This window comes from Entelurus aequoreus, linkage group LG01, assembly GCF_033978785.1.
Source record: "Entelurus aequoreus isolate RoL-2023_Sb linkage group LG01, RoL_Eaeq_v1.1, whole genome shotgun sequence".
NCBI lineage: Eukaryota > Metazoa > Chordata > Actinopteri > Syngnathiformes > Syngnathidae > Entelurus > Entelurus aequoreus.
This window is the reverse complement of record NC_084731.1, coordinates 65,347,663-65,372,336: the sequence shown is the minus strand read 5'-3', so window position 1 is coordinate 65,372,336 and position 24,674 is coordinate 65,347,663. Positions and strand designations below refer to the sequence as shown.

General features: G+C 40.4%; 2 protein-coding genes across 3 annotated transcripts in view; both read left to right on the top strand.

Annotated features, from left to right (window-relative positions):
• The window catches only part of LOC133655839 (uncharacterized), a 247,619-nt gene that overhangs the window by 11,812 nt on the left and 211,133 nt on the right, over positions 1–24,674 (top strand). The gene's annotated exons all lie outside the window — the stretch shown is intronic.
• Positions 13,611–24,674, top strand: part of LOC133636142 (keratin, type II cytoskeletal 8-like) — a 20,372-nt gene continuing 9,308 nt past the window's right edge. The window contains exons 1-2 of the mRNA XM_062029895.1: positions 13,611–14,063; positions 23,700–23,908. Of these exons, the coding sequence (XP_061885879.1) occupies positions 13,611–14,063; positions 23,700–23,908 (662 nt within the window). The remainder of the gene's footprint in view (positions 14,064–23,699; positions 23,909–24,674) is intronic.

Sequence of the window (24,674 nt, the reverse complement as noted above, 5' to 3'; positions counted from 1 at the left end):
CAGCTATCTTGCAGAAGCAAGATAGCCGAAACTTGTCAGGTACAAAACTTTACCTTACTAGCCTATATAAATCAACCATTTATAAATACACATTAGTAGGCTAAATGAACCTCTTCAACATATGTAGTGAAGCATGTTTAGTTATTCCCCGTCCTGCAGTGATAATGATACTTGTAAGAAACATACTATATTTGTCGCCATGGAGACGAGGATTAGGGATTTAGAAGTAGCTAAAACACTGCAGACTGCAGATGGACGTTAGCCGCTAGCTATGTTTAAAACACCTCTTCAGTGTGAAAAACTTCACCTGTTTAGTTTGTTTTTAAGCTGAAATGCGTCCATTCTTCCTCTTCTATCTCCACAATGTTTTTGCTTGTAAGTACACCGTGCGTGTGCGTTGCCCAACATGTGTCAGGATTTGGCGTGCGTTGCTTGTAGCGTGACCCCCGAGGATTGCAGAGACAGCAGGCGGAACGCGAGTTCAACTAATTTATTGTCAACAGGGAGGTGCCAACGAGCGGAATGATCCAGCACAGAAGGAGGAATACAGGTGCAACTAAATGGAACTAAATCATGAGAATCAGGTGTGCATGGAACAGAAAGTAAAGGTGCTTCGAAACACAGGCACCAAACAGGAAATACGGTATTGTACCGTTTTTAATGCAAAATTACTTTATTAGTACAACCTACATTTGCAAGCTACAAGCGCCAAGATATATAAACTTTCTGTTTCTTATGCTCACATACAACTGGGTAAACATTTTTATTTTTATTTTGTTTAAGTTTTCTACCCCTTATACTTGGAATATGTTGCAAAAAGACTGGAAATTGACTGAGTTGATACCCCGGAATGCTTTTAAAAACAATTTGAAAGCACGAGAGGTGACCTCATTTTTTAATATTCATTTGTATCCATTTGCCTTGTTGTTTTTGTGTGTGATGTAAGTTTGTGTTTTGCTTGCTGCCGCCTTCCAGGACTCCCTTGAAAATTAGTTTGTTTTCCCCCCCGGAGAAATATTTAAATAACACATTTAACAAATAGAAAATAAAGGAATGTGCATTGGATGCCAGCTAGCGTGGCTGTGCGATAGTCTGTTGTGTGAACCTCACTTTCCATTGCCTTTAAGGGGATCATGATTTGTTTTCTATTTTAAAAGACTTCATTTTGGTCTATAAAACATGTAATGATGGTTCTTTGGCCAACGTTTTGCATAGATTTTGCTGTAAAGACCTATCTTCGAGAACATTTTTGACTTCCTTCAAAGAACAGTTTGTTTTGGGAGGCAGAGTTGTTAGATGCAATACATATAATATACACACTGCAAGTATACATATATAATGTAGTAATAGACACCTTCATAACAATATGTTATGTCCGCCAAGGCAGTATATTGGGACCTTTACTGTTCCTAATATACATAAACGACATGTCATCGGCATGCGACTGTGAATTGTTTTTGTTTGCGGATGACTCTGCCCTGCTGGTATCCGGCAAGGACAAGTCACAGGTGGAGAAAATCCTCAGTGCTGAGCTCTGTAGTACTTGCACCTGGCTCGCTGACAACAAGCTATCAATACACTTGGGTAAAACAGAATCCATCCTGTTTGGGTCCCACATCAACCTCAAGAAAGTCAATGACTTCACCTTAAAAGTGGGTGACATTGTTATCACCAGGAAAGATGAGGTCACCTACCTAGGTTCCATTCTAGAGGCTAACCTTTCCTGTGATAAAATGGCAACCAAGGTAATCAAAAAGGTTAAACAACGAACGAGATTTCTCTACAGAATCTCCTCTCTGGTCAACAAAAGCACCTTGAAGATTCTGGCGGGAACTCTCGTTCAACCCTTTTTCGATGACGCATGCACCTCCTGGTACCCTAGCACTTCCAAAACCCTCAAATCTAAACTCCAAACATCTCAGAACAAGCTAGTCAGGTTACTTCTAGACCTCCACCCCAGATCCCACCTCACTCCTACCCACTTCTCCGAAGTGGGCTGGCTCAAGGTGGAGGACAGAGTTAAACAACTTGCACTGAGCCTAGTCTATAAAATCCGCTACACTTCCCTGATACCGAAGTACATGTCAAACTACTTCCTTAACGTAAATGACCGCCATAACCACAACACCAGGGGGAGCTCCACTAACCACGTTAAACCCAAATTCCGAACTAACAAAGGTCTTAACTCATTCTCTTTCTATGCCACATCAATGTGGAATGCGCTCCCAACAGGTATAAAAGAAAGGGCATCTCTATCCTCCTTCAAAACCGCACTAAAAGTTCACCTCCAGGCAGCTACAACCCTAAACTAACACCCTCCCCGGATTGCTAACAATCAAATGTAAACAATCAAATGCAGATACTTTTTCTTATGCCTTCTGATCTCTCTCCCTCTCTCTCTCTCTCTCTCTCTCTCTCTCTCTCTCTCTCTCTCTCTCTCTCTCTCTCTCTCTCTCTCTCTCTCTCTCTCTCTCTCTTTATGTCCACTACTTGATGTCCATATCCTAACCCCCCCTCCACACCCCTGATTGTAAATAATGTAAATAATTCAATGTGATTATCTTGTGTGATGACTGTATTATGATGATAGTATATATCAGTGGTCCCCAACCACCGGGCTCGATTGGTACCGGGCCGCAGAAGAATTTTTTATTAATTGTTTTTTAATTTTTTTAAAAATTTTTTTTAAAAATGTTTTTTTTTTTAATTAAATCAACATAACAAACACAAGATACACTTACAATTAGTGCACCAACCCAAAAAACCTCCCTCTCCCATTTACACTCATTCACATATCAATATAGATCAATACAGTCTGCAGGGATACAGTCCGTAAACACACATGATTGTGCGTGCTGCTGGTCCACACAATCTAACTTTAATCGGTAATATTTCCATAGCAATAATAAATAAGTATGGAGACAAAGGGCACCCTTGTTTTAGACCTCTTAATAAAGGTATTGTCCCTGAGATGTATCCATTATTGATCATTCTACAAGTAGTTTTATTATATAGCGTCTTGAGTTGCCAAAATTGAAAAAAAAAACTAAGCTTTTACAAATAAGAACAAGAAATAATTAGTTATTTCTGTTTTATTTATAATCTGAGCCCAAACGATTTTTAAAATTTTTTTTTTAGTATTTTATTTTGAAAAATGACCGGATTCTCTCGGTTATATTTTGGTCATTTGAGCGGCAAAATTTAACCTAGCTCAGGGGTCGGCAACCCGCGGCTCTAGAGCCGCATGCGGCTCTTTAGCGCCGCCCTAGTGGCTCTTTGGAGCTTTTTCAAAAATGTATGAAAAATGGAAAAAGAGGATGGGAAAAAAATATATTTTTTGTTTTAGTATGGTTACTGTAGGAGGACAAACATGACACTAATTGTTATAAATCACACTGTTTGTATTAAACATGCTTCACTGATTCGAGTATTTGACGAGCGCCGTTTTGTCCTACTAATTTTGGCAGTCCTTGAACTCACCTTAGTTTGTTTACATGTGTAACTTTCTCCGACTTTCTAGGACGTGTTTTATGCCACTACTTTTTCTGTCTCATTTTGTCCACCAAACCTTTAACGTTGTGCGTGAATGCACAAAGGTGAGTTTTGTTGATGTTATTGACTTGTGTGGAGTGCTAATCAGACATATTTGATCACTGCATGACTGCAAGCTAATCGATGCTAACATGCTATTTAGGCTAGCTATATGTACATATTGCATCATTATGCCTCATTTGTAGCTATATTTGAGCTCATTTAGCTTCCTTTAAGTCCTCTTAATTCAATTTATATCTCATGACACACTATCTGTATGTAATATGGCTTCTAATTTGTTGCGGCTCCAGACAGATTTGTTTTTGTATTTTTGGTCCAATATGGCTCTTTCAACATTTTGGGTTGCCGACCCCTGACCTAGCTAGAAAAATGAGTAAAAAACAGACATCTTTGGAAAGTTTCTTTGTGAAGGGGAAAATGCACAGTGAAGAACAGCCTACGACTTCCAAGAAAAAGAAAGCTTTTAACAGACAATACCAAATATGGATTTATCGCAACAGGTGATTCCCACGCACCGAGCCCGCTCTGCATAAAATGTGGCGAGCAGCTCTCTAATGAGGCCATGAAGCCTTCAAAACTGCTTCGCCATTTAGAGACCAAGCACCCTGGATTAAAAAACAAGCCCCTGGAGTATTTTGAAAGAAAAAAACATGAACATGAAAAACAGAAGAAATTACTGTGGGACACCACATCAGTAAATGAGAATGCACTGAGAGCATCGTACTTAGTGGCTAATCGTATTGCTAAGGCTAAAAAGCCATTCACTATTGGTGAAGAATTGATCCTTCCTGCCGCTAAAGACATTTGCCGTCAACTTTTAGGAGAGGCTGCTGTTAAGAAGATATCACAGGTGCCTCTGTCGGCTAGCACCGTGAGTCGGCGCATTGAGGAAATAGCCGAAGACATTGAGACACAATTGTTAGAGAGGATTGATAAATCACCGTGGTACGCACTCCAGGTTGACGAATCTACATATGTTGACAACAAGGCAATACTACTTGTTTATGTGCAATATATTTATCAGGAGGATGTGCATGAGCATGAGGATATGTTATGTGCACTAACGTTGCCAACCAACACCACAGCCGCAGAACTGTTCAAGTCGCTGGATGGTTACATGTCAGGAAAAGTGAAATGATCCTTTTGTGTCGGCATATGCACCGACGGAGCTGCTGCCATGACTGGACGCCTGTCTGGATTAACTACTCGGATTAAGGAGGTTGCACCTGAGTGTAAATCCACGCATTGTATCATTCACAGGGAAATGCTTGCAAGCCGAAAAATGCCACCGGAATTAAACATCGTATTGAATGATGTGGTTAAAGTTATTAACCACATTAAAGCACACGCACTTAGAACCTTTATTTAACCAGATAAGAAAACCCATTGAGATCAAGATCTCTTTCACAAGGGTGACCTGGCCAAGAGGTCAACAGCACATGTCACAGAGCAGTTTCAAAATAAATACATTAAGACATACATTTTAAAATACATAAGAGAAGTGTAAAACAACAGAGATTTACATCTTTAAAAACACAGGCACTGTGCAAACGTCTCTCGCTGTTTGTCCCTCAGGACAGAACGGAAGGCTCCAAATGGAAGTAGTTCTGTAAGTTTCAGTTTCGTCTGCAATTCATTCCATGCCATAGGAGCAGCAATGCCAAAAGCTCTTTTTCCAAATTCAGTCCGTACATGAGGAACAGTTAAAACATACAAATTGTTAGAACGTAATGCGTAAGAGCTGCTTTTTCTTTGTAACAGAGTACACAAGTATGGAGGTATTAGACCTAAAAGAGCCTTATAAATTAAAGTCAGCCAATGTGTTAACTCGCGCCTGTTTGCGCAGCTTTGTGAGGAGATGGACGTGGAGCACAGACGCCTTCTCTTATACACAGAAATTAGATGGTTATCCCGTGGGAAATCACTGGCCAGAGTATTTGAATTACGAGAGCCACTGCAAAGATTTCTCTCAGAAAAGAAGTCACCGCTGGCAGAACATTTCAGTGACGAGGAATGGGTCGCAAAACTGGCTTACTTATGCGACATATTCAGTTTGCTCAATGAACTCAATCTGTCACTTCAGGGAAAAATGACGACTGTATTTAGATTGGCAGATAAAGTAGCTGCATTTCAAATCAAACTGGATTTGTGGGCACGGCGTGTGAACAGAGGCATATTGGACATGTTTCAAACATTGGCGGGTTTTTTGCGTGAGACTGAGCCTGCGCCTTCATTCTCCAAGCTGCTCGATCACCTGTCTGTGCTTTTAAGAGAGTTTGAGAGCTACTTCCCGACTTCAAAAGACCCACGAACTGCCAAGGAATGGATCCGCGACCCATTTGTCAACAAAGCAGATGAATCCAGCATGTCTGTGCAAGAAGAAGATCAACTGCCGGGGATCGCAAATGACGGCAGCCTGAAAGTGTATTTCAGACACAAACTCTACCTGTTTTCTGGATTAAAGTCATTGCAGAATACCCCGAGATCGCCACCACAGCACTGAAAACACTGTTGCCATTTCCAACATCCTATCTGTGTGAAGCGGGATTGTCTGCAGTGACAGCCACCAAAACAAAACAACGTAGCAGACTGGACATAAGCAACACACTTCGGGTGTCTTTGTCTCCCATTACCCCCAGTTGTCTCCCATTACCCCCAGTTGTCTCCCATTACCCCCAGTTGGGACCGTCTCGTTGCAGAGAAAGAAGTTCAGGGCTCCCATTGATTTTGCGTTACGGTGAGTTAAAAATCTCATGCACTTTATATTCGTTTTTAATGTTGTATCTGCATCTTATTTTGAAGGCATGTAAACGTTACCATAGCAACGAAAATCAGCGCGTTTGGGCAGAGGGAGGTGAGGGAGAGGAGGAGCTTGTGAGTCGACTCGGGCACACAAACATGCAGGAGGCTTATCTGACGGTACAAACTGACAACTTTATTTCAACTGTTGAAAAATAACATTCATAATGACAGTAGTATGGAATTGCTGGTTCTTGTCATTTATATATTTTTTCACGTCATTTTTTTATTTATGTAATGGGCAGAGAGGAAGTTACCTGCAGAGACTTTGATGTTATACTCATGTTATGTTGTTGGCGCAATGTGCTAATAAAGGTCCATATGAGTGCACAGTGGATTCACGTTTATTATTTTAATTTTTTCATGACAAAAAAAAAAAAAAAAAAAAAAAGGGTGAATGACGAGGCCGGCGGTTTGTTGCAACTTTGTGACTTTATTGGACGCAGCCATCCAGCAAGCTAGAGAGAGCACCTGCAAGCACTCACTGTCGCCGGTCCCTCACTTCTCTCGCCCACTCACTCACTGACGTCCCTCACCCACATGCTGTCATATCTTAAAGGGCCACACACACACACACACACGCACACACACACACACACACACACACGCACGCACGCACACACACACACACACACACACACACACACACACACACACACACACGCACACACCCACCCACACACACACACACACACACACACACACACACACACACACACACACACACACACACACACACACACACACACACACACACATAAACGCTACTATCATAACAACTAACAAGACATCAAGGCGAAGCCAAGAGTCGATTTTTTTAACAAGGAGAAATTCTCAATACTTTTCTTTTGTCGAGCACAAAGAAAATACAATTTTAGTTAAATGTAAGTTGTGTCTTGGATCAAAGATCCTATCTACTTCAAGTTCAAGTTAAAGTGCCATTATGTTGCAGCTATTTAAAATAGTTTTGTCAATATTTTCCGGCCCAGAAACAAATTGGCCTTTGAAACATATATTTGTCTTTGTGTGTTGTCTGTAGAGCACATTGCTTAGCAGAGTACAGTGATGCAAATGCATGTCAAGTTGATCAACACATTGTATTATTCTCCAGTGCAATAACAGTACTGAAACGAAGGCTAAACGGCATTAATGGGAGCTTTTAAAAAATAAAAAATAAAAAGAAGTAACTAAATAGTTACTTTTCAAAGTAACACATTACTTTTTGGTGTAAGTAACTGAGTTAGTAACTGAGTTACTTTTGAAATGAAGTAACTAGTAACTATAACTCATTACTGGTTTTCAGTAATTAACCCAACACTGTTCATAACAATATGTAATATGTACAATATACACTGCAAGTATATATATAATGTAGTAACAGACACCTTCATAACAATATGTAATATGTACAATATACACTGCAAGTATATATATAATGTAGTAACAGACACCTTCATAGCAATATGTAATATGTACAATATACACACTGCAAGTATATATATAATGTAGTAACAGACACCTTCATAACAATATGTAATATGTACAATATACACACTGCAAGTATATATATATATATATATATATATATATATATATATATATATATATATATATACATATATATATATATATATATATATATATATATATATATATATATATACATATATATATATATATATATATATATATATATATATATATATATATATATATATATATATATATATATATATATATATAATGTAGCAACAGACACCCTTTTAACAATATGTAATATGTACAATATACACACCTGCAAGTATATATATATATAATGTACTAACAAACACCTTCATAACAATATGTAATATGTACAAAATACACACTGCAAGTATATATACAGTATAATGTAGTAACAGACACCTTCATAAAAATATGTAATATGCACAATATACACACTGCAAGTATATATATAATGTAGTAACAGACACCTTCATAACAATATGTAATATGTACAATATTTACTGTATTTTTGTCATTTTTTCCCCATTTTTTCAGCACAGTTTTAACTTCCATCAACAAATGTGTGTTCCTACTCCCGGAAACAAACACGAGTGTGTGTTGTAAACACTGCAGACTTGGTAACAGACAATGAAGACAACAATTTTTGGAAAAATGAGGAATAACAACCCTATCTTTTTGAAGCTGAATATACGGAGGATGAACTACTAAGAATCGAGCACGAGAAGAGGGTGAGATGTTGGAGCAGACGCAAGCCGAGAGAGTGAGGTTTGCGTGACTACGACGCTGTAAATGAAGAATTTGCAGTCAAGTTTTGCCGACATAAATGGAGTGCTTACCCAAAATCAACTGGAAAAAAATGTCAACTGTCCATGGAGTGAGTCACTATAATATTGATGATGATGCATGCAGCATGTCATGTGTGTTATTACGACTACAGTACACACACTGTCTGGCTAGCTGAAATAACATGAAATAATACTTCACAGATACTGTAATATGATTGTTCATGTTTTTTACTCAGTACATATTGGTGTCCTATCACAGTGTTGTGCATTACAAACTCAAAAGATGGCGCTAACTGTTTTAATGACATTCAGACTTTACTTCAATCAATAACAGAGCAGCATCTCCTCATCCATGGTTCACTAGTGCAACAACAACACAGGAAATGTGTCCCGTGAAAAGACGTCCGAGCGGAACTCTCTAATAACTAAAGTTCCTAAGGTGAATAATGTTAACTCACTGCACCGTTAAACTCACTGTTTTAGTGCTTTCATGGTGAGTTTACTGACAGATATAAGTAAGAACTGTACACTACTTTATATTAGAAATGTCAACAGCGGAGGATGAATGTCCCATAACAAGAAGATAGAGAAAAAGAAGAAGCTTATCCACTACGGTGTCGCACGGACTACAATGGCGGACGTTCGCAAATTTTCAGGACTTATGCAGATCTCAAATACAGATCAGCAGGTACCAGAAGATAAGAAAAGTTGCTTTTGCATAATATTGCGAAAAAACCCACCAGATAATATGTCTGCTGATGGGTGCCATTGTGCGGTCCTTATACACACACCATAGTAATACTCGTACTTCTGACTACGGTGGCCGTAATGCGCCGACAATCCGACAAGCGGTGCGGCTTCAAAGTCATACTAAAACATTTTGACAAGATTTTTGTGTAATGTGTAATGTTCTATATTCTCAATGGAACATTTAAAGTTTTGGTGTTGTTCACTGGCGTCATATGGCAGTCTTCACGTATCTCTTATACTATATTGTCAAAAGTATTTGGCCACCCATCCAAATGATGAGAATCAGGTGTCCTAATCACTTGGCCCGGTGCATAAAATCAAGCACATAGGCATGGTGACTGTTTCTACAAACATTTGTGAAAGAATGGGTCACTCTCAGGGATTTCCAGCGTGGAACTGTCATAGGATGCCACCTGTGCAACAAATCCAGTCGTGAAATTTCCTCGCTCCTAAATATTCTAAAGTCAACTTTATTATAAGAAAAGTAAAGAGTTTGGGAACAACAGCAACTCAGCCACCAAGTGGTAGGCCACGTAAACTGACAGAGAGGGGTCAGCATAGTGCAAAGACTTTCTGCACAGTCAGTTGCTACAGAGCTCCAAACTTCATGCGACCTTCCAATTAGCCCACGTACAGTACGCAGAGAGCTTCATGGAATGGGTTTCCATGGCCGAGCAGCTGCATCTAAGCCATACATCACCAAGTCCAATGCAAAGCGTGGGATGCAGTGGTGTAAAGCACGTCGCCACTGGACTCTAGAGCAGTGGAGACGCCTTCTCTGGACTGAGGAGTCACGCTTTTCCATCTGGCAATCTGATGGACCAGTCTGGGTTTGGAGGTTGCCAGGAGAACGGTACATTTGCATTGTGCCGAGTGTGAAATTTGGTGGAGGAGGAATTATGGTGTGGGGTTGGTTTTTCAGGAGTTGGGCTTGGCCCCTTAGTTCCAGTGAAAGGAACTTTGAATGCTCCAGGACACCAAAACATTTTGGACAATTCCATGGGATGGCACTTCAAGTTCATATGTGAGTAAAGGCAGGTGGCCAAAATACTTTTGGCAATATAGTGTACGTGTGACCGCCATCTACTGGTCACACTTATCATTACACCATGTACCAAATAAAATTGCTTCAAGGTCGGTAAGCACAACCAGAATTATTCCGTACATAAGGCGCACTGTCGAGTTTTGAGAAAATCATTTAATCAATGTTTACTTATTTAGCCCTAAATCACGAGTGTCTCAAAGGGCTGCACAAGCCACAACGACATCCTCGGCTCAGATCCCACATCAGGGCAAGAAAAAACTCAACCCAATGGGATGACAATGAGAAACCTTGGAGGGGACCGCAGATGTGGGGACCCCCCTGGGCGACCGGTGCAATGGACGTCGAGTGGATCTAGCATAATATTGTGAGAGTCCAGTCCATAGTGGGGCCAGCAGGAGACCATCCCGAGTGGAGACAGGTCAGCAGCGCAGAGACGTCCCCAACTGATGCACAGACGAGTGGTCCACCCTGGGTCCCGACCCTGGACAGCCAGCGCTTCATCCGTGGCCACCGGACCTGTGCCCCCCCCCCCCCCCCCCCCATCCACGAAGGAAAGGGGGGCAGAGCATGAAAATGAAAGGATTATAGTCCGAAAACGGCCTAGTGGTTAGAGTGTCAGCCCTGAGTTCGGTAGGTCGTGAGTTCAAACCCTGGCCGAGTCAAGACTATGAAAATGGGAGCCATTTCCTGCCTGCTTGGCACTCAGCATCAAGGGTTGGAATTGGGGGTTAAATCACCAAACAATGATTCCCAGGCGCGGCCACCGCTGCTGCTCACTGCTCCCCTCACCTCCCAGGGGGTGATCAAGAGTGAAGGGTCAAATGCAGAGAATAATTTCGCCACACCTCGTGTGTGTGTGTGACAATCATTGGTACTTAAACTTAAAATACGGTAAACCTTCTCGGCAAAATTCCCCCCCAAAAAATGCAATTCCCCTTTAACTTCTTCTTATAGCTTCTTGCTCATCTCGTCCTCTTTGACTTTGTCGCATGTATGTGTGCCATTCAGCACATTCCTCACACGGCGTTGCACTTCACAACTTCATACCAAGCGTCCTCCTAATAGACTCGCCATCAGAGCCTCGGCATCTCCGCCCCCTTTCCTCCAGGGGAAAGAATAATGCAAAGGTGGAGAATTTAAGGTTCCTAAGTGGCTGTGAGTGAATAACGAGTTTAACTTTCCGGCATGTTGACATTTAGTTCCGGTAGATCACAACCTCTCCTTGTGTTGGATGTTATGTGTAGGATGTTGAAGACCGAAGGTGGGCCGAGGGGGAAAAAAAGAACGTTGTTTGTTCTGCACTCGCCTGATAAAGAAGGAATGTCACTGGCTCCTTGCAATGTGCCGCCTGTAAAAGCTTTTTAATGTGGATTTTTATCGCGCGGGCAGAGAAACTCGGTCGATAAAAACTCTTTCGTCACATTTCTGAGACATGTACGGTCGATGGCCGCGAGCCGGGGGTTGGGGAGCACATCACACAGGGCGAACATAATTTGACTCGCAATATGTCACTCCTGTGAGAAGTGTGGCAAAGTGGATGAGGCTGTAAATCCTCACATCTCCTCGTTATTGCTAAGGTTGGACTTCAGATGGAATATTTGCCATGGAGGATATACCAATGTCAACTTGGCAATAGTTTGTTTGTCAACGGAAAACAGAACTGGGTGTAATATGAAATTATTTTGAATGTGTTTTTCCACTTTTCTCAACTTTTCTTTAAAAGCCTAACCAGGAACGAGGGTTGCAAATGAGCCCGTGGCTAGAAGTCTTCTGTACTTTGACATGGCTTTACCTATGTTTCATTGTACTGTCCCTTGTCAAATAAATACATAAAAGACTGACTGTATGGAACTCTCTAATAACTAAAATTCCTTGGGTGAATAATGTAAACTCACTACACCGGTATGTTTTAGTGCTTTCATGGCGAGTTTACTGACAAATATAAGTAAGAACTTTACACTACTTTATATTAGAAATGGCAACCGCCGAGGATGAATGTCCCATAACAAGAAGAAGCTTACACTTTGCGCATGTCCGCCATTGTAGTCCGTGCCGACACTGAAGTGTAAGCTTCTTCTTTTTCTCTATCTTCTTGTTATGGGACATCCATCCTCCACTGTTGCCATTTCTAATATAAAGTAGTGTAAAGTTCTTACTTATATCTGACAGTCAACTTGCCATGAAAGCACTAAAACATACCGGTGTAGTGACTACACATTATTCACCCAAGGAACTTTAGTTATTAGAGAGTTCCGTAAAGTCAGTCTGTTATGTATTTATTTGACAAGGGACAGTACAATGAAACATAGGTAAAGCCATGTCAAAGTACAGAAGACTTCTAACCACAGGCTCATTTGCAACCCTATAAAAAATAAAAAATAATTGCATATTACACCCAGTTTTTCAGTTTTTCATTGAAATATCGTCAAGGTGCATGAATTTGTACAGAAACTGGACCACTCCCAGTTGTGCAATTACCCGCAATAACCTGCTCAGTGTTACTAGTGGTTAGAGTGTCCGCCCTGAGATGGGTAGGTCGTGAGTTCAAACCCCGACAGAGTCATACCAAAGACTATAAAAATGGGAGCCGTTACCTCCCTGCTTGGCACTCAGCATCAAGGGTTGGAATTGGGGGTTAAATCATCAAAAATTATTCCCGGGCGCGGCCACCGCTGCTGCTCACTGCTCCCCTCACCTCCCAGGGGGTGATCAAGGGTCAAATGCAGAGAATAATTTTGCCACACCTAGTGTGTGTGTGTGACTATCATTGGTACTTTAACTTTAACTTGAATTCAAATACACTCATCAGCCATCACATCCAGCCATCCATTTTTTTTACCTCTTTTCCCTGTTTGGGTTGTCGAGGGGGACCTGCCAATAATGAAGTTAAGAGTATACACATATGTTTGTTTGTTTAGCCGTAGCCAGGTGTCATTTGGTAGTCCGCAGAGAAAATCTTGATTAATTCTTGACATGCTGTAAATGTGCAACTGACACCACCACCCATCCCTAAACCACATGCCATACCCCCTTGTGTTGAGGACAGCGACCAATCACGGACAAGAAAGGACCCTCCCATGTTCAGATAAATAGCAGCAAACACCCGGGGATGGTCTATCTGCCGGACTCCACAACCCTCAGTTGAGTCTCAGAACCTGCTCCTCGCTGCCACCATGTCTGTCCGAGCTTTGAAGACCACCACCTTATCCACCGTGTCCTCATCCAGGGGCCCAGGCCAGGGCTTCAGTAGCCGTTCCTTCTCCGGCTACGGCGGCCGAGGTGTGGGCGGCGCCCGGCAGAGCTGCGCCGTCCGAAGCTCTTACGGCGGGATAGGCAGCAGCGGCGCCGCGGTCGGCGCAGGGGGGTTCAAGGTAGCCGGTGGGTATGTCGCCGGGGGGTCAGCCCAAAGGGCCGGGGGGTTAGAGTTTGGCTTTGTGGGCTTTGGTGGAGGCATGGGGTGTGGCATGGCCCAGGAGGTGGTGGCTCCCATCACGACAGTGACTGTGAACAAGAGCCTGCTGGCTCCCTTGAACCTGGACTTTGACCCCACCATCCAGGCGGTCCGCATCCAGGAGAAGGAGCAGATCAAGACCCTCAACAACCGTTTTGCTTCTTTCATTGACAAGGTCAGTCAGTTACTGTTAAAGCCTCTTTTTTTACATCTACATTATTTTCCTATCTGTGTCTTTTATGTGGTAGTCAGTAGGGTTGTACGGTATACTAATGAATCATATTCGGTATTATACTGCCTCTAAAAAGTACCGGTCTACCACCCCCTCCTGTCGTCGTCACGTCGTGACATTGCTGGTTTTATGAGCAGAGAAGCATGTTCGGCAGCGCGGACACACAGAGTACTTACAAGCAGACACAGTGTGTAGACAGAAAAGGGAGAATGGACGCATTTTGGTGTAAAAAGTAAAGATAAAGGTGAAGTTATAACACTGAAACACCCTCAGAAAGAGGTGCTTTAAGACATGGCTAGCTAGCTAGCAGCTAACATCCATTCACAGTCGGCAGTGTTTTAGCTACTTCTAAATCACTAATCCTGGCCTCCAAGTATCATTATCACTGCAGGACGAGGAATAGCTAAACATGCTTTACTACACACCGTAGCTCACCAGTGTCACAATGTAAACAAACGGCATTGGTGGATCTCCTGACATCCACTGTAATGATACCAAGTACAGGAGCGTAGCTAGTCGATGCTACTATGATTACATCGATCATTTTTAGCATCTCAAAATCTTCTTTTGTTTAAAAAAAATTATACTATGTTTATAAAGCCAGGGAATACGTCCCTGGACACATGAGGACTTTAATTATGACTAATGTATGATCCTGTAACTACTTGGTATCAGATTGATACCTAAATGTGTGGTATCATCCAAAACTAATGTAAAGTATCAAAGAAGAGAAGAATAAGTGATTATTACATTTTAACAGAAGTGTAGATAGAACATGTTAAAAGACAAAATAAGCAGATATTAACAGTAAATGAAGAAGTAGGTTGATAATCAATTTTTACAGTTTGTCCCTCATAATGTAGACAAAATAATAGGTAGATAAATGACACAATATGTTACTGCATACGTCAGCAGACTAATTAGGAGTCTTTGTTTGTTTACTTACTACTAAAAGACAAGTTGTCTAGTATGTTCACTATTTTATTTAAGGACTAAATTGCAATAATAAACATGTTTAATGTACTCTAAGATTTTTTGTTAAAATAAAGACAATAATTACATTTTTAGTAGTCCCCTTTATTTAGAAATGTACTGAAATTTTGGTAAAGGTACCAAAATATTGGTATCGGGACAACACTAGTACCCAGCAAAGTGAGATATTTTTACACCAAAGTTGCCTCACTGTTGGTCCGTATAAGAGGCTCTGGCACAGATTGGGGGATGAAGTCCACCTTTAGACTTAGTAGCCACACCACAACAAAGGTGGGATGTTGCCCGTATGACAGTATTACCAACTTGCCAGGACAGGAAACCAATTAGCCATGGACTAGAGCAGTGGTCCCCAACCTTTTTGTACTTGCGGACCGGTCAATGCTTGAAAATTTGTCCCACGGACCGGGGGTGGTAAAACATTTTTTTTTTTTTTTTTTTTTTTTTTTGTCATAAAGAAATACAATCATGTGTGCTTACGGACTGTATCACTGTATCCCTGCAGACTGTATTGATTTGTATTGATATATAATGTATATATTGTGTTTTTTATGTTGATTTAATTTTTTTTAAAAAAACATTTTTTTTTTTTTTTTTTTTTTTTTAACTTCTTGTGCGGCCGCGGCCCGGCACCAATCGGTCCACGGACCGGTACCGGGCCGCGGACCGGTACCGGGCCGCGGTGGTTGGGGACCACTGGACTAGAGGACCGTGTACGTCTGACTTGTTGCAACCCTTTCGGTGCCGTTTACACAGAGCCGCAACCGTCCATGAACAGGAGTAGACAGAACAGGAAGTCTGATGGGTAACAACCTAGCGGCGCCCTTTAAAGGGGTAGGAAGGAAAGGTAAACATGGCGGAAGGGGGAGCAAAGAGAAGCTCCCAAACTGAGCTCCTATGTGTTGCAGCTTTGGCCCGGATGCAAGTCTCGGGTTTTGTGTGTCGTAATTTGCGCTCAAATGTGCTTATGCTGCTTGAGGGTTTTTTCTGGTCCCAAACTGAGCTCCCGCCACATAGGAGCTCAGTTTGGGACCTGAAAAAAACCTCAAGCAGCATAAGCACATTTGAGCGCAAATTACGACACACAAAACCCGAGACTTGCATCCGGGCCAAAGCTGCAACCACCAGGGGGTGCCGCTCCGCTGTCCATCATGCCGTGGGGGTGAAGTAAAATGTACAAAGTAGACTTTTTTTTTTTATAGGAATGGGAATTATTTCATTCAAAATCCATTTCTTGGGGTGACGATTTGATTCTCAATTCTCAACCTCAAACCATATGGTGAATGGGTTATACTTGTAGAGTGCTTTTCTACCTTCAAGGTACTCCAAAGCGCTTTGACACTATTTCCACATTCACTCATTCACACACACATTCACAAGGCACTGACCATGACCCATCAGGAGCAAGGGTGAAGTCTCTTGCTTTTTGATTGCTTGATTGATTGAACGGACGTGGCGAGGATGGCAGAAGCTGGGGAACCCTCAGGTTGCTGGCACGGCTGCTTTACTAACTGAGCAACGCCGTCCCCATATTAAGATATGGTTTACAAATTATGATAAAATCTTTTAAAACAGGTTACAAAATTTATTTTTCTAAAATATATTTTTGAAAAATATACTTTAAAAAAATATATTTTTGAAAAATATACTTTAAAAAAATATATTTTTGAAAAACATATTTTTGAAAAATATATTTTTGAAAAATAGGTGGCAACTTGTCCAGTGTGTATGTAATTTTGAAAAAAGGTATACAACAATATATTTTATTTTATTTAAAAAATATATTTTATTAAAGATTTTTGAAAAATATGAATCAATTTGCAATCAGAATAATTGAAAATTGTGATTCGGAAGTCAATCGATTTTTTGGAGCACCCCTAACTTTGCAAATGCTAGAAAATACTGCTGTTTTATCGTAGGTCCATTTGTATAATGTGATGCTACACACAGAAACAGAGGAATTTTGTGCTCCATACGAAGCAAAAGTGCTAACTTCTCAATGAACGCCGTACTTCCCAGACTATAGAGCGCACCGATTTATAAACCGCACCCTATAATTTGAGTATGAATTACTTATTTCCATATATTAGCCGCACTGGACTATAAGCCGCAGATATATATATGTTGTGAAATGAGATATTTACACATAAATATTTTGTAAATGTTTATATTTATACCTTAATTCTTTCCAAATGGTGTCTGTAAAACGGCAATAAAACGGCTGATCAAACAAAACAGAAGTCATTGTCAGCTAAAGGAATTTGTGAAAACTGAAACAATACAAAAATAATGCCATTGTAAGTTAATAATACTAACACACACACTCGTAAACGTGTTAACATATTAACTAATGCTAATGACACTAGCTTGATTACATCACAATGCACGTACAAATATGCATGAAAACACCCCTACAGACATCACACATGGGACAGTTTAGTAAATCTGAATTGTTTTAGTTACATTGTAAATCTTGCAAACGTTGCTTGGATTGATGAATGGAGAATCTATATGCTATTGACGACGAAAAGACAGAACGGCACTTCTACTTCCGGTTCAAAGCTTTAAACGGCAGGAAACACTTGAAGGCATTCACCGAAAGATGGCGCCATAGCACAAACAATAACGCACCATTTGAGTGTATTTGCATGTGTTTTATGAAAAATATTTGCTAAATCTGTAAATTACCGCACCAATTTTACAAGCCATGGGGTTCAAAGCCTAGGAAAAAAAATAGTGGCTTATTGTCCGGTAATTAAAACAGATTTCGTAAAATCTGATAATAAATCAGTCTCATAAGTTGGGGCCATTAGATTTGAGGAATGATTGCGCATGAACGTGAACTCATTTCAACAATCCATGGCAACATAGTCCAGATACAAAACAGAAGTGTGGTACCCATTTTTGTGTTATTTATATTTCTCTAGTCCTGCATATATTATTATGGTTGAAAGATGGCTTTGGCCTACTGCGCTACTGCACTTTGGTGTTGGTCATTGTGGTGGTGCCTGATGAATACTTGGGCCTACTGCGCTACTGCATTTTCATTTTGCTCATTATGGTTGTGGTACCCATTGTTGTGTTATTTATACTTTTCTAGTACTGCATATATTATTAAGTTAAATATTTTTTGGTAATTGCCATGAAAATATGTTTTGATATATTGCAAGTTAATTTATTGAATTATAAAGCGTCATTGACATTGTGTGTCATTTTCAGCACCTGTGTGAGAGCATATAGGTGCACAGGTGGAACTGATTGGACAATTGTCAGGTTGAGAGACTGTCGGTGAAAACAGTTTTTGACCACTTCTAACGTAACACTCGAGCCTTAGTTTTCTGTTTATAGCTTTGTATGCAGTTCAACTCAATTTTGTTCACCGTGGAAAGAAGACCTTTTTGCAAATACATCTATTTTTTGAGATACTTAAGTTGGAGTCAGAAGTGCGTTTGAAAGTGCACCACCTGTCCTGGCTCAGCTCGCGGCCTTTGGTTTGGAACCTGGGACATCTTGGAAAAGCTGATACAAGAAGAATTGGGCTTCAATGCTGTCATCAGTCCAAACATATACTGTATTTTTCGGACTATAAGGCACACTTAAAATCCTTTTTTTCCCCCCTCAAAAATCAACAGTGCGCCTAATAACCCGGTGCGCCAAATGTACGGCATCATTTTGGTTTTGCTTACCGACCTCGAAGCAATTTTATTTGGTACATGGTGTGGCCAGTAGATGGCAGTCACACATAAGAGATACGTGCAGACTGCAATATGACTCAGGTAAACAACAACAACATTTTATATGTTCCATCGAGAATATAGAACATTACACACGGCGCTCAAAAATCTGTCAAAATATTTTGGTACGACTTTGAAAAATTATGAAGCCGCACCGCTTGATGGATTGTCGGAGCATTACGGATACCATAGTCAGACGTACTGTGCTTCAACATAGGAGTATTATTATGGTGTGTGTATAAGGTTAGACATATTATCTGGCGTTTTGTTTCGCAATATTATGCAAAAGCAATTGTTCTTACCTTCTGGTACCTGCTGATGTGTATTTGGGATCTGTATCAGTCCTGAAAAATTCCTCGCTTCCAACATTGTAGTCCGTGCCGACACCGTAGTGGATAAGCTCCTTCTTTTTCTCTGTCTTCTTGTTATGGGACATTCATCCTCCGCTGTTGCCATTTCTAATATAAAGTAGTGTAAAGTTCTTACTTATATATGTCAGTAAACTCGCCATGAAAGCACTAAAACATACCGGTGTAGTGAGTTTACATTATTCACCCAAGGAGCTTTAGTTGTTAGAGAGTTCCGCTCCGACGGTTTTTCACGGGACACATTTTGGGCGTTGTTGTTGCACTAGTGAGACACAGATGAGGAGATGCTGCTCCGTTATTGATTGATTAAATTCTGAACAGACTTTATTGAGCTGCCATGATGATAAGGTTCGATGTCAGCCTGCAGACAGACACCAACGCTGCCTGTAATTGATCAGCTGTTATCTGCAGGTTATCTGCCACGCATGGCTGTTCTTGTTTGAGGAGGCCCCGCTAAGAAATGTGGGCAAGGAAGTTAACCTGTGGCCCACTAGTGTCAAAAAACTAGACAAAAAGTCACATACCGTCGTAAAAACTACACACCCATGCACCCTTGTTGTGTTTGACCCCGCCCAGGGGATTGTCACACAGTTGTGTGTTCATGTCTTCACAATGGACTGTGCAATAATCAATGTGACATGAGTACAGTTGTTATTCATGTTTTCACAATGGACTGTGCAATAATCAATGTGACATGAGTACAGTTGTGTTCATGTCTTCACAATGGACTGTGCAATAATCAATGTGACATAAGTACAGTTGTTATTCATGTCTTCACAATGGATTTTGCAATAATCCATGTGACATGAGTACAGTTGTTATTCATGTTTTCACAATGGACTGTGCAATAATCAATGTGACATGAGTACAGTTGTGTTCATGTCTTCACAATGGACTGTGCAATAATCAATGTGACATAAGTACAGTTGTGTGTTCATGTCTTCACAATGGACTATGAAATAATCCATGTGACATGAGTACAGTTGTGTTCATGTCTTCACAATGGACTGTGCAATAATCCATGTGACATGAGTACAGTTGTTATTCATGTCTTCACAATGAACTGTGCAATAATCCATGTGACATGAGTACAGTTGTTATTCATGTCTTCACAATGGATTATGAAATAATCAATGTGACATAAGTACAGTTGTTATTCATGTCTTCACAATGGACTGTGCAATAATCCATGTGACATGAGTACAGTTGTTATTCATGTCTTCACAATGGATTATGAAATAATCAATGTGACATGAGTACAGTTGTTATTCATGTCTTCACAATGGACTGTGCAATAATCCATGTGACATGAGTACAGTTGTTATTCATGTCTTCACAATGAACTGTGCAATAATCCATGTGACATGAGTACAGTTGTTATTCATGTCTTCACAATGGATTATGAAATAATCAATGTGACATAAGTACAGTTGTTATTCATGTCTTCACAATGGACTGTACAATAATCAATGGGACATGAGTACAGTTGTTATTCATGTGTTAGGGGACGGCGTGGCGCTGTTGGGAGAGTGGCCGTGCCAGCAACCTGAGGGTTCCTGGTTAGATCCCCAGCTTCTACCAACCTAGTCACGTCCGTTGTGTCCTTGAGCAAGACACTTCACCCTTGCTCCTGATGGTTCGTGGTTAGCGCCTTGCATGGCAGCTCCCGCCATTAGTGTGTGAATGTGTGTGTGTAAATGGGTGAATGTGGAAATAGTGTCAAAGCGCTTTGAATACCTTGAAAGTAGAAAAGCGCTATACAAGTATAACCCATTTACCATGTCTTCACAATGGACTGTGCAATAATCAATGGGACATGAGTACAGTCGTTATTCATGTCTTCACAATGGACTATGAAATTGTGACATGAGTGTCAGAGGAGAAGCATTCATTTTTCTTTCAGTCAATCATGCATTCCACACAGTGAACCTATTCTTGTGTTCTTCATGCATTCTCCATGGCCCCGCCCCTCTACACACACATTCCATTCAGTGCATTCATCAGTGTCCATACCAGACTTCCAAATAACACCACTATATCATAACTTTCACTGGTAATCTAATTCAACGTTTTTCAACCTTTTTTTTCGAGCCAAGGCACATTTTTTCTCATTGACAAAATGCGGAGGCACACCACCAGCAGAAAACATTGAAAAATGAAACTCAGCAGCCGATACTGACGGTAAAAAGTCGTTCTGGCAATTGTGAGATATTAATTCAAACCCCAGCATGCATCACTTTAGCTCTTGTCTCAGAGTACTGTCACCACCTGTCACATCACACAGTTTTTGGTGTTTTCCTGTGTGCAATGTAGGGTTGTACAGCAGTGGTCCCCAACCACCGGGCCGTGGCCCGGTACCGGTCCGTGGATCGATTGGTACCGGGCCGCACAAGAATTTAAAAAATAAATAAATTAATTAATTAAATCAACATAAAAAACAAGATAACAAGATGCACTTACAATTAGTGCACAAACCCAAAAAACCTCCCTCCCCCATTTACACTCATTCACACTCATTCGCACAAAAGGGTTGTTTCTTTCTGTTATTAATATTTCTGGTTCCTACATTATATATCAATATAGATCAATACAGTCTGCAGGGATACAGTCCGTAAGCACACATGATTGTATTTTTTTATGACTAAAAAATAAATAAATAAATAAAATAAAAATAAAAAATACAAATCACACTGAAACACCCTCAAAAAACACTGAAACACCCTCAGGAAGAGGTGCTAGAAGTCCCAGCATTTTTCTGTCTACCTAGAAGACCCAGAGAGGGGTCATTTGGCCCAAATTATACATGTGGGAAATGCCGAAAGGAGCAATGGCAGTGCCAGGATTGTGAGTGACTGCTCAAATGTATGTCAGTCACGTTTACATGGACATGGTTTTTCATTCTTTGTAAATATGCTTTTTTCTTTGTAAATTTTTTTTTTTAAACTATTTTTGGCACACAAAAATAACAATTGCTTCTGCAACAACCCTCCACACCAAAACTGGGAAAACAGTTGCTTTTTCATTCTTTGTAAATATGTTTTGTTTTGTATTTTTTTTAACAATAAATGTCAGAGTGTTGATCCCTTCATTCTGTTGATCCTTGCAAAAACACACACAACCTACCTCAGAACTAAAGCTTGAGCTGTAAGGTCCCCTCCCCCACACAGGCTCAAGTGGCCCCCTGCCGTGTGCCACTAACAGCCACATTTTCATAACAAAAGGAGTGTCCACAGGGGGGACTAGGGGTCAAATGACCCTCTTGTGTGTTTTCTAGGTAAAAATGTCAATTGACCCTTCTCTGGGACTTCGCGTGTTAAGACATGGCTAGCTAGCTAGCGGCTAACATCCATCCACAGTGTTTTAGCTCCTTCTAAATCACTAATCTTCGCCTCCATGGCGACAAAAAAATATGTTTCTTACAAGTAACATTATCACTGCAGGGCGAGGAATAGCTAAACATGCTTCACTACACACCGTAGGAGGATACAATATCTCACTGCTAACAGCAAGCTAGCACCCCTGAATGTAAACAAATGCCATGGGTGAATCTACACCTGACATCCACTGTAATGATACCAAGTATTGTCACAAAATCTTTTTTCCTTTTTTTAAATTCATATCATGTTTATAAAGTCAGTAAATACATCCCTAGACTAATGGGGACTTTGAATGTGACCAATGCATGATCCTGTAACTACTTGGTATCGGATCGATACCCACATTTGATGTATCATCCAAAACTAATGTAAAGTATCAAAGAAGAGAAGAATAAGTGATTATTACATTTTAACAGAAGTGTAGATAGAACATGTTAAAACAGAAAATAAGCAGATATTAACAGTAAATGAACAAGTAGATTAGTAATCAATTTTTTACAGTTTGTCCCCCATAATTTATACAAAATAACAGGTAGATAAATGACACAATATGTTACTGCATACATCAGCAGACCAATTAGGAGCCTTTGTTTGATTACTTGCCGTCCAAACAATACCCCGTTTGTTGACAAGAAGACATGACAGCCATTGAGTCTCTTTATTAACCAGAGGTAAAACAATCCGGTGAAAAGATTCCAAAGAGCTGGCGTCAGAGCCGATACACTGCCGCTGCTAACTGTTAAAGCTAACAAAAAACAGGCCCCGCCTTTTAAAAGCACAAACAATTGAGACACAAACGTAAGATATTTGAAGCTTTTTTTGAAGTAAGGTATAAATTACTTTCCCTAGTAATGAAAGAGTAATTCTGCTAGTAATTCATTTACTTTTTTTGGTAAAGTAACAAGTAACTATAATTCATTACAAAATAAAAAAAAATAAAAAAATATATATATAAATAAATAAATAAATAAAACAAATAAAATACAAATAAAATAATTAAATAAATAAATAAATTTAAAAAAAGAAATAATTCATTACTTGTTAAAAGTGATTTCCAGAAAACTGCTAGCAGGATAACTTATTATTCCTAAATAATTGCCCCTTCTGCAGGTGCGCTTCCTGGAACAGCAGAACAAGATGCTGGAGACCAAGTGGAAAGTTCTGCAAGAGCAAACCACGGCGCCCTCCAACATCGACGCCATGTTCGAGGCCTACATCGCCAACCTGCGCCAGCAGGCGGACAACCTGGGGCACGAAAAGGTCAAACTGGAATCGGACCTGCACCACATGGCCGGTCTGGTTGAGGACTACAAGACCAAGTGAGTGACGCTGTATTCCACTTAGGTTGGCGATACTCACTAAATAGATCTCTAAATCAGTTCAAATCCATTAAAAAAAACAATATTTTATTTGAATATAAGGCAAATAGACAATGTAAACAAATGGCACATTTTTTAATTGCACATACAAAATTGCACACAATAATTACAGATAGAGTAGGCTAATGTTTAAAATGCAAAAATTAATACATTTAGGAAAATAGTTCAGTCCATGTTGGTGTTGTAGGTCTGTACCCCAGGACGCAGGGAGAACAGGAGAAGTGCAAGTAGGGTAAACACCAAGACTAGTGCAGCAAGGAGGTATGAGGACAGCAATGCACCTCATTGAGGTAGGACAGCCAGCAAGGACAGGTGTGTCCTGATTGCTAACCAGGCACAGGTGAGCCAGTCAGCGCTCAGACTAGAGGAGTGGCGCAGGCAAACAGGAAGTGTAAACAAAAAATAAGAGCGCTGTACACAGCGCTCTTATTTTTTGTTTTTACAGGAAACAGCTGCGTTTTATAGGTATTGCTTCTATTAATAAGTGGATTTCTGTGGAAAGGCAGCATAGGAGGAACACATTTTTTTACCGTATGTTCTGTACTATAAAGCGCACAGGTATATAAGCCGCACCCGGTAACAATTTTTAAGAAAACAATATTTTTCCATAAATCAGCCGCAGATAAATACGTTGTGAAATAAGCTATTTGCACGGAAAGATTTTGTAATTTGTTATTTACATACCTAATTGTTTCCAAACAGTGTC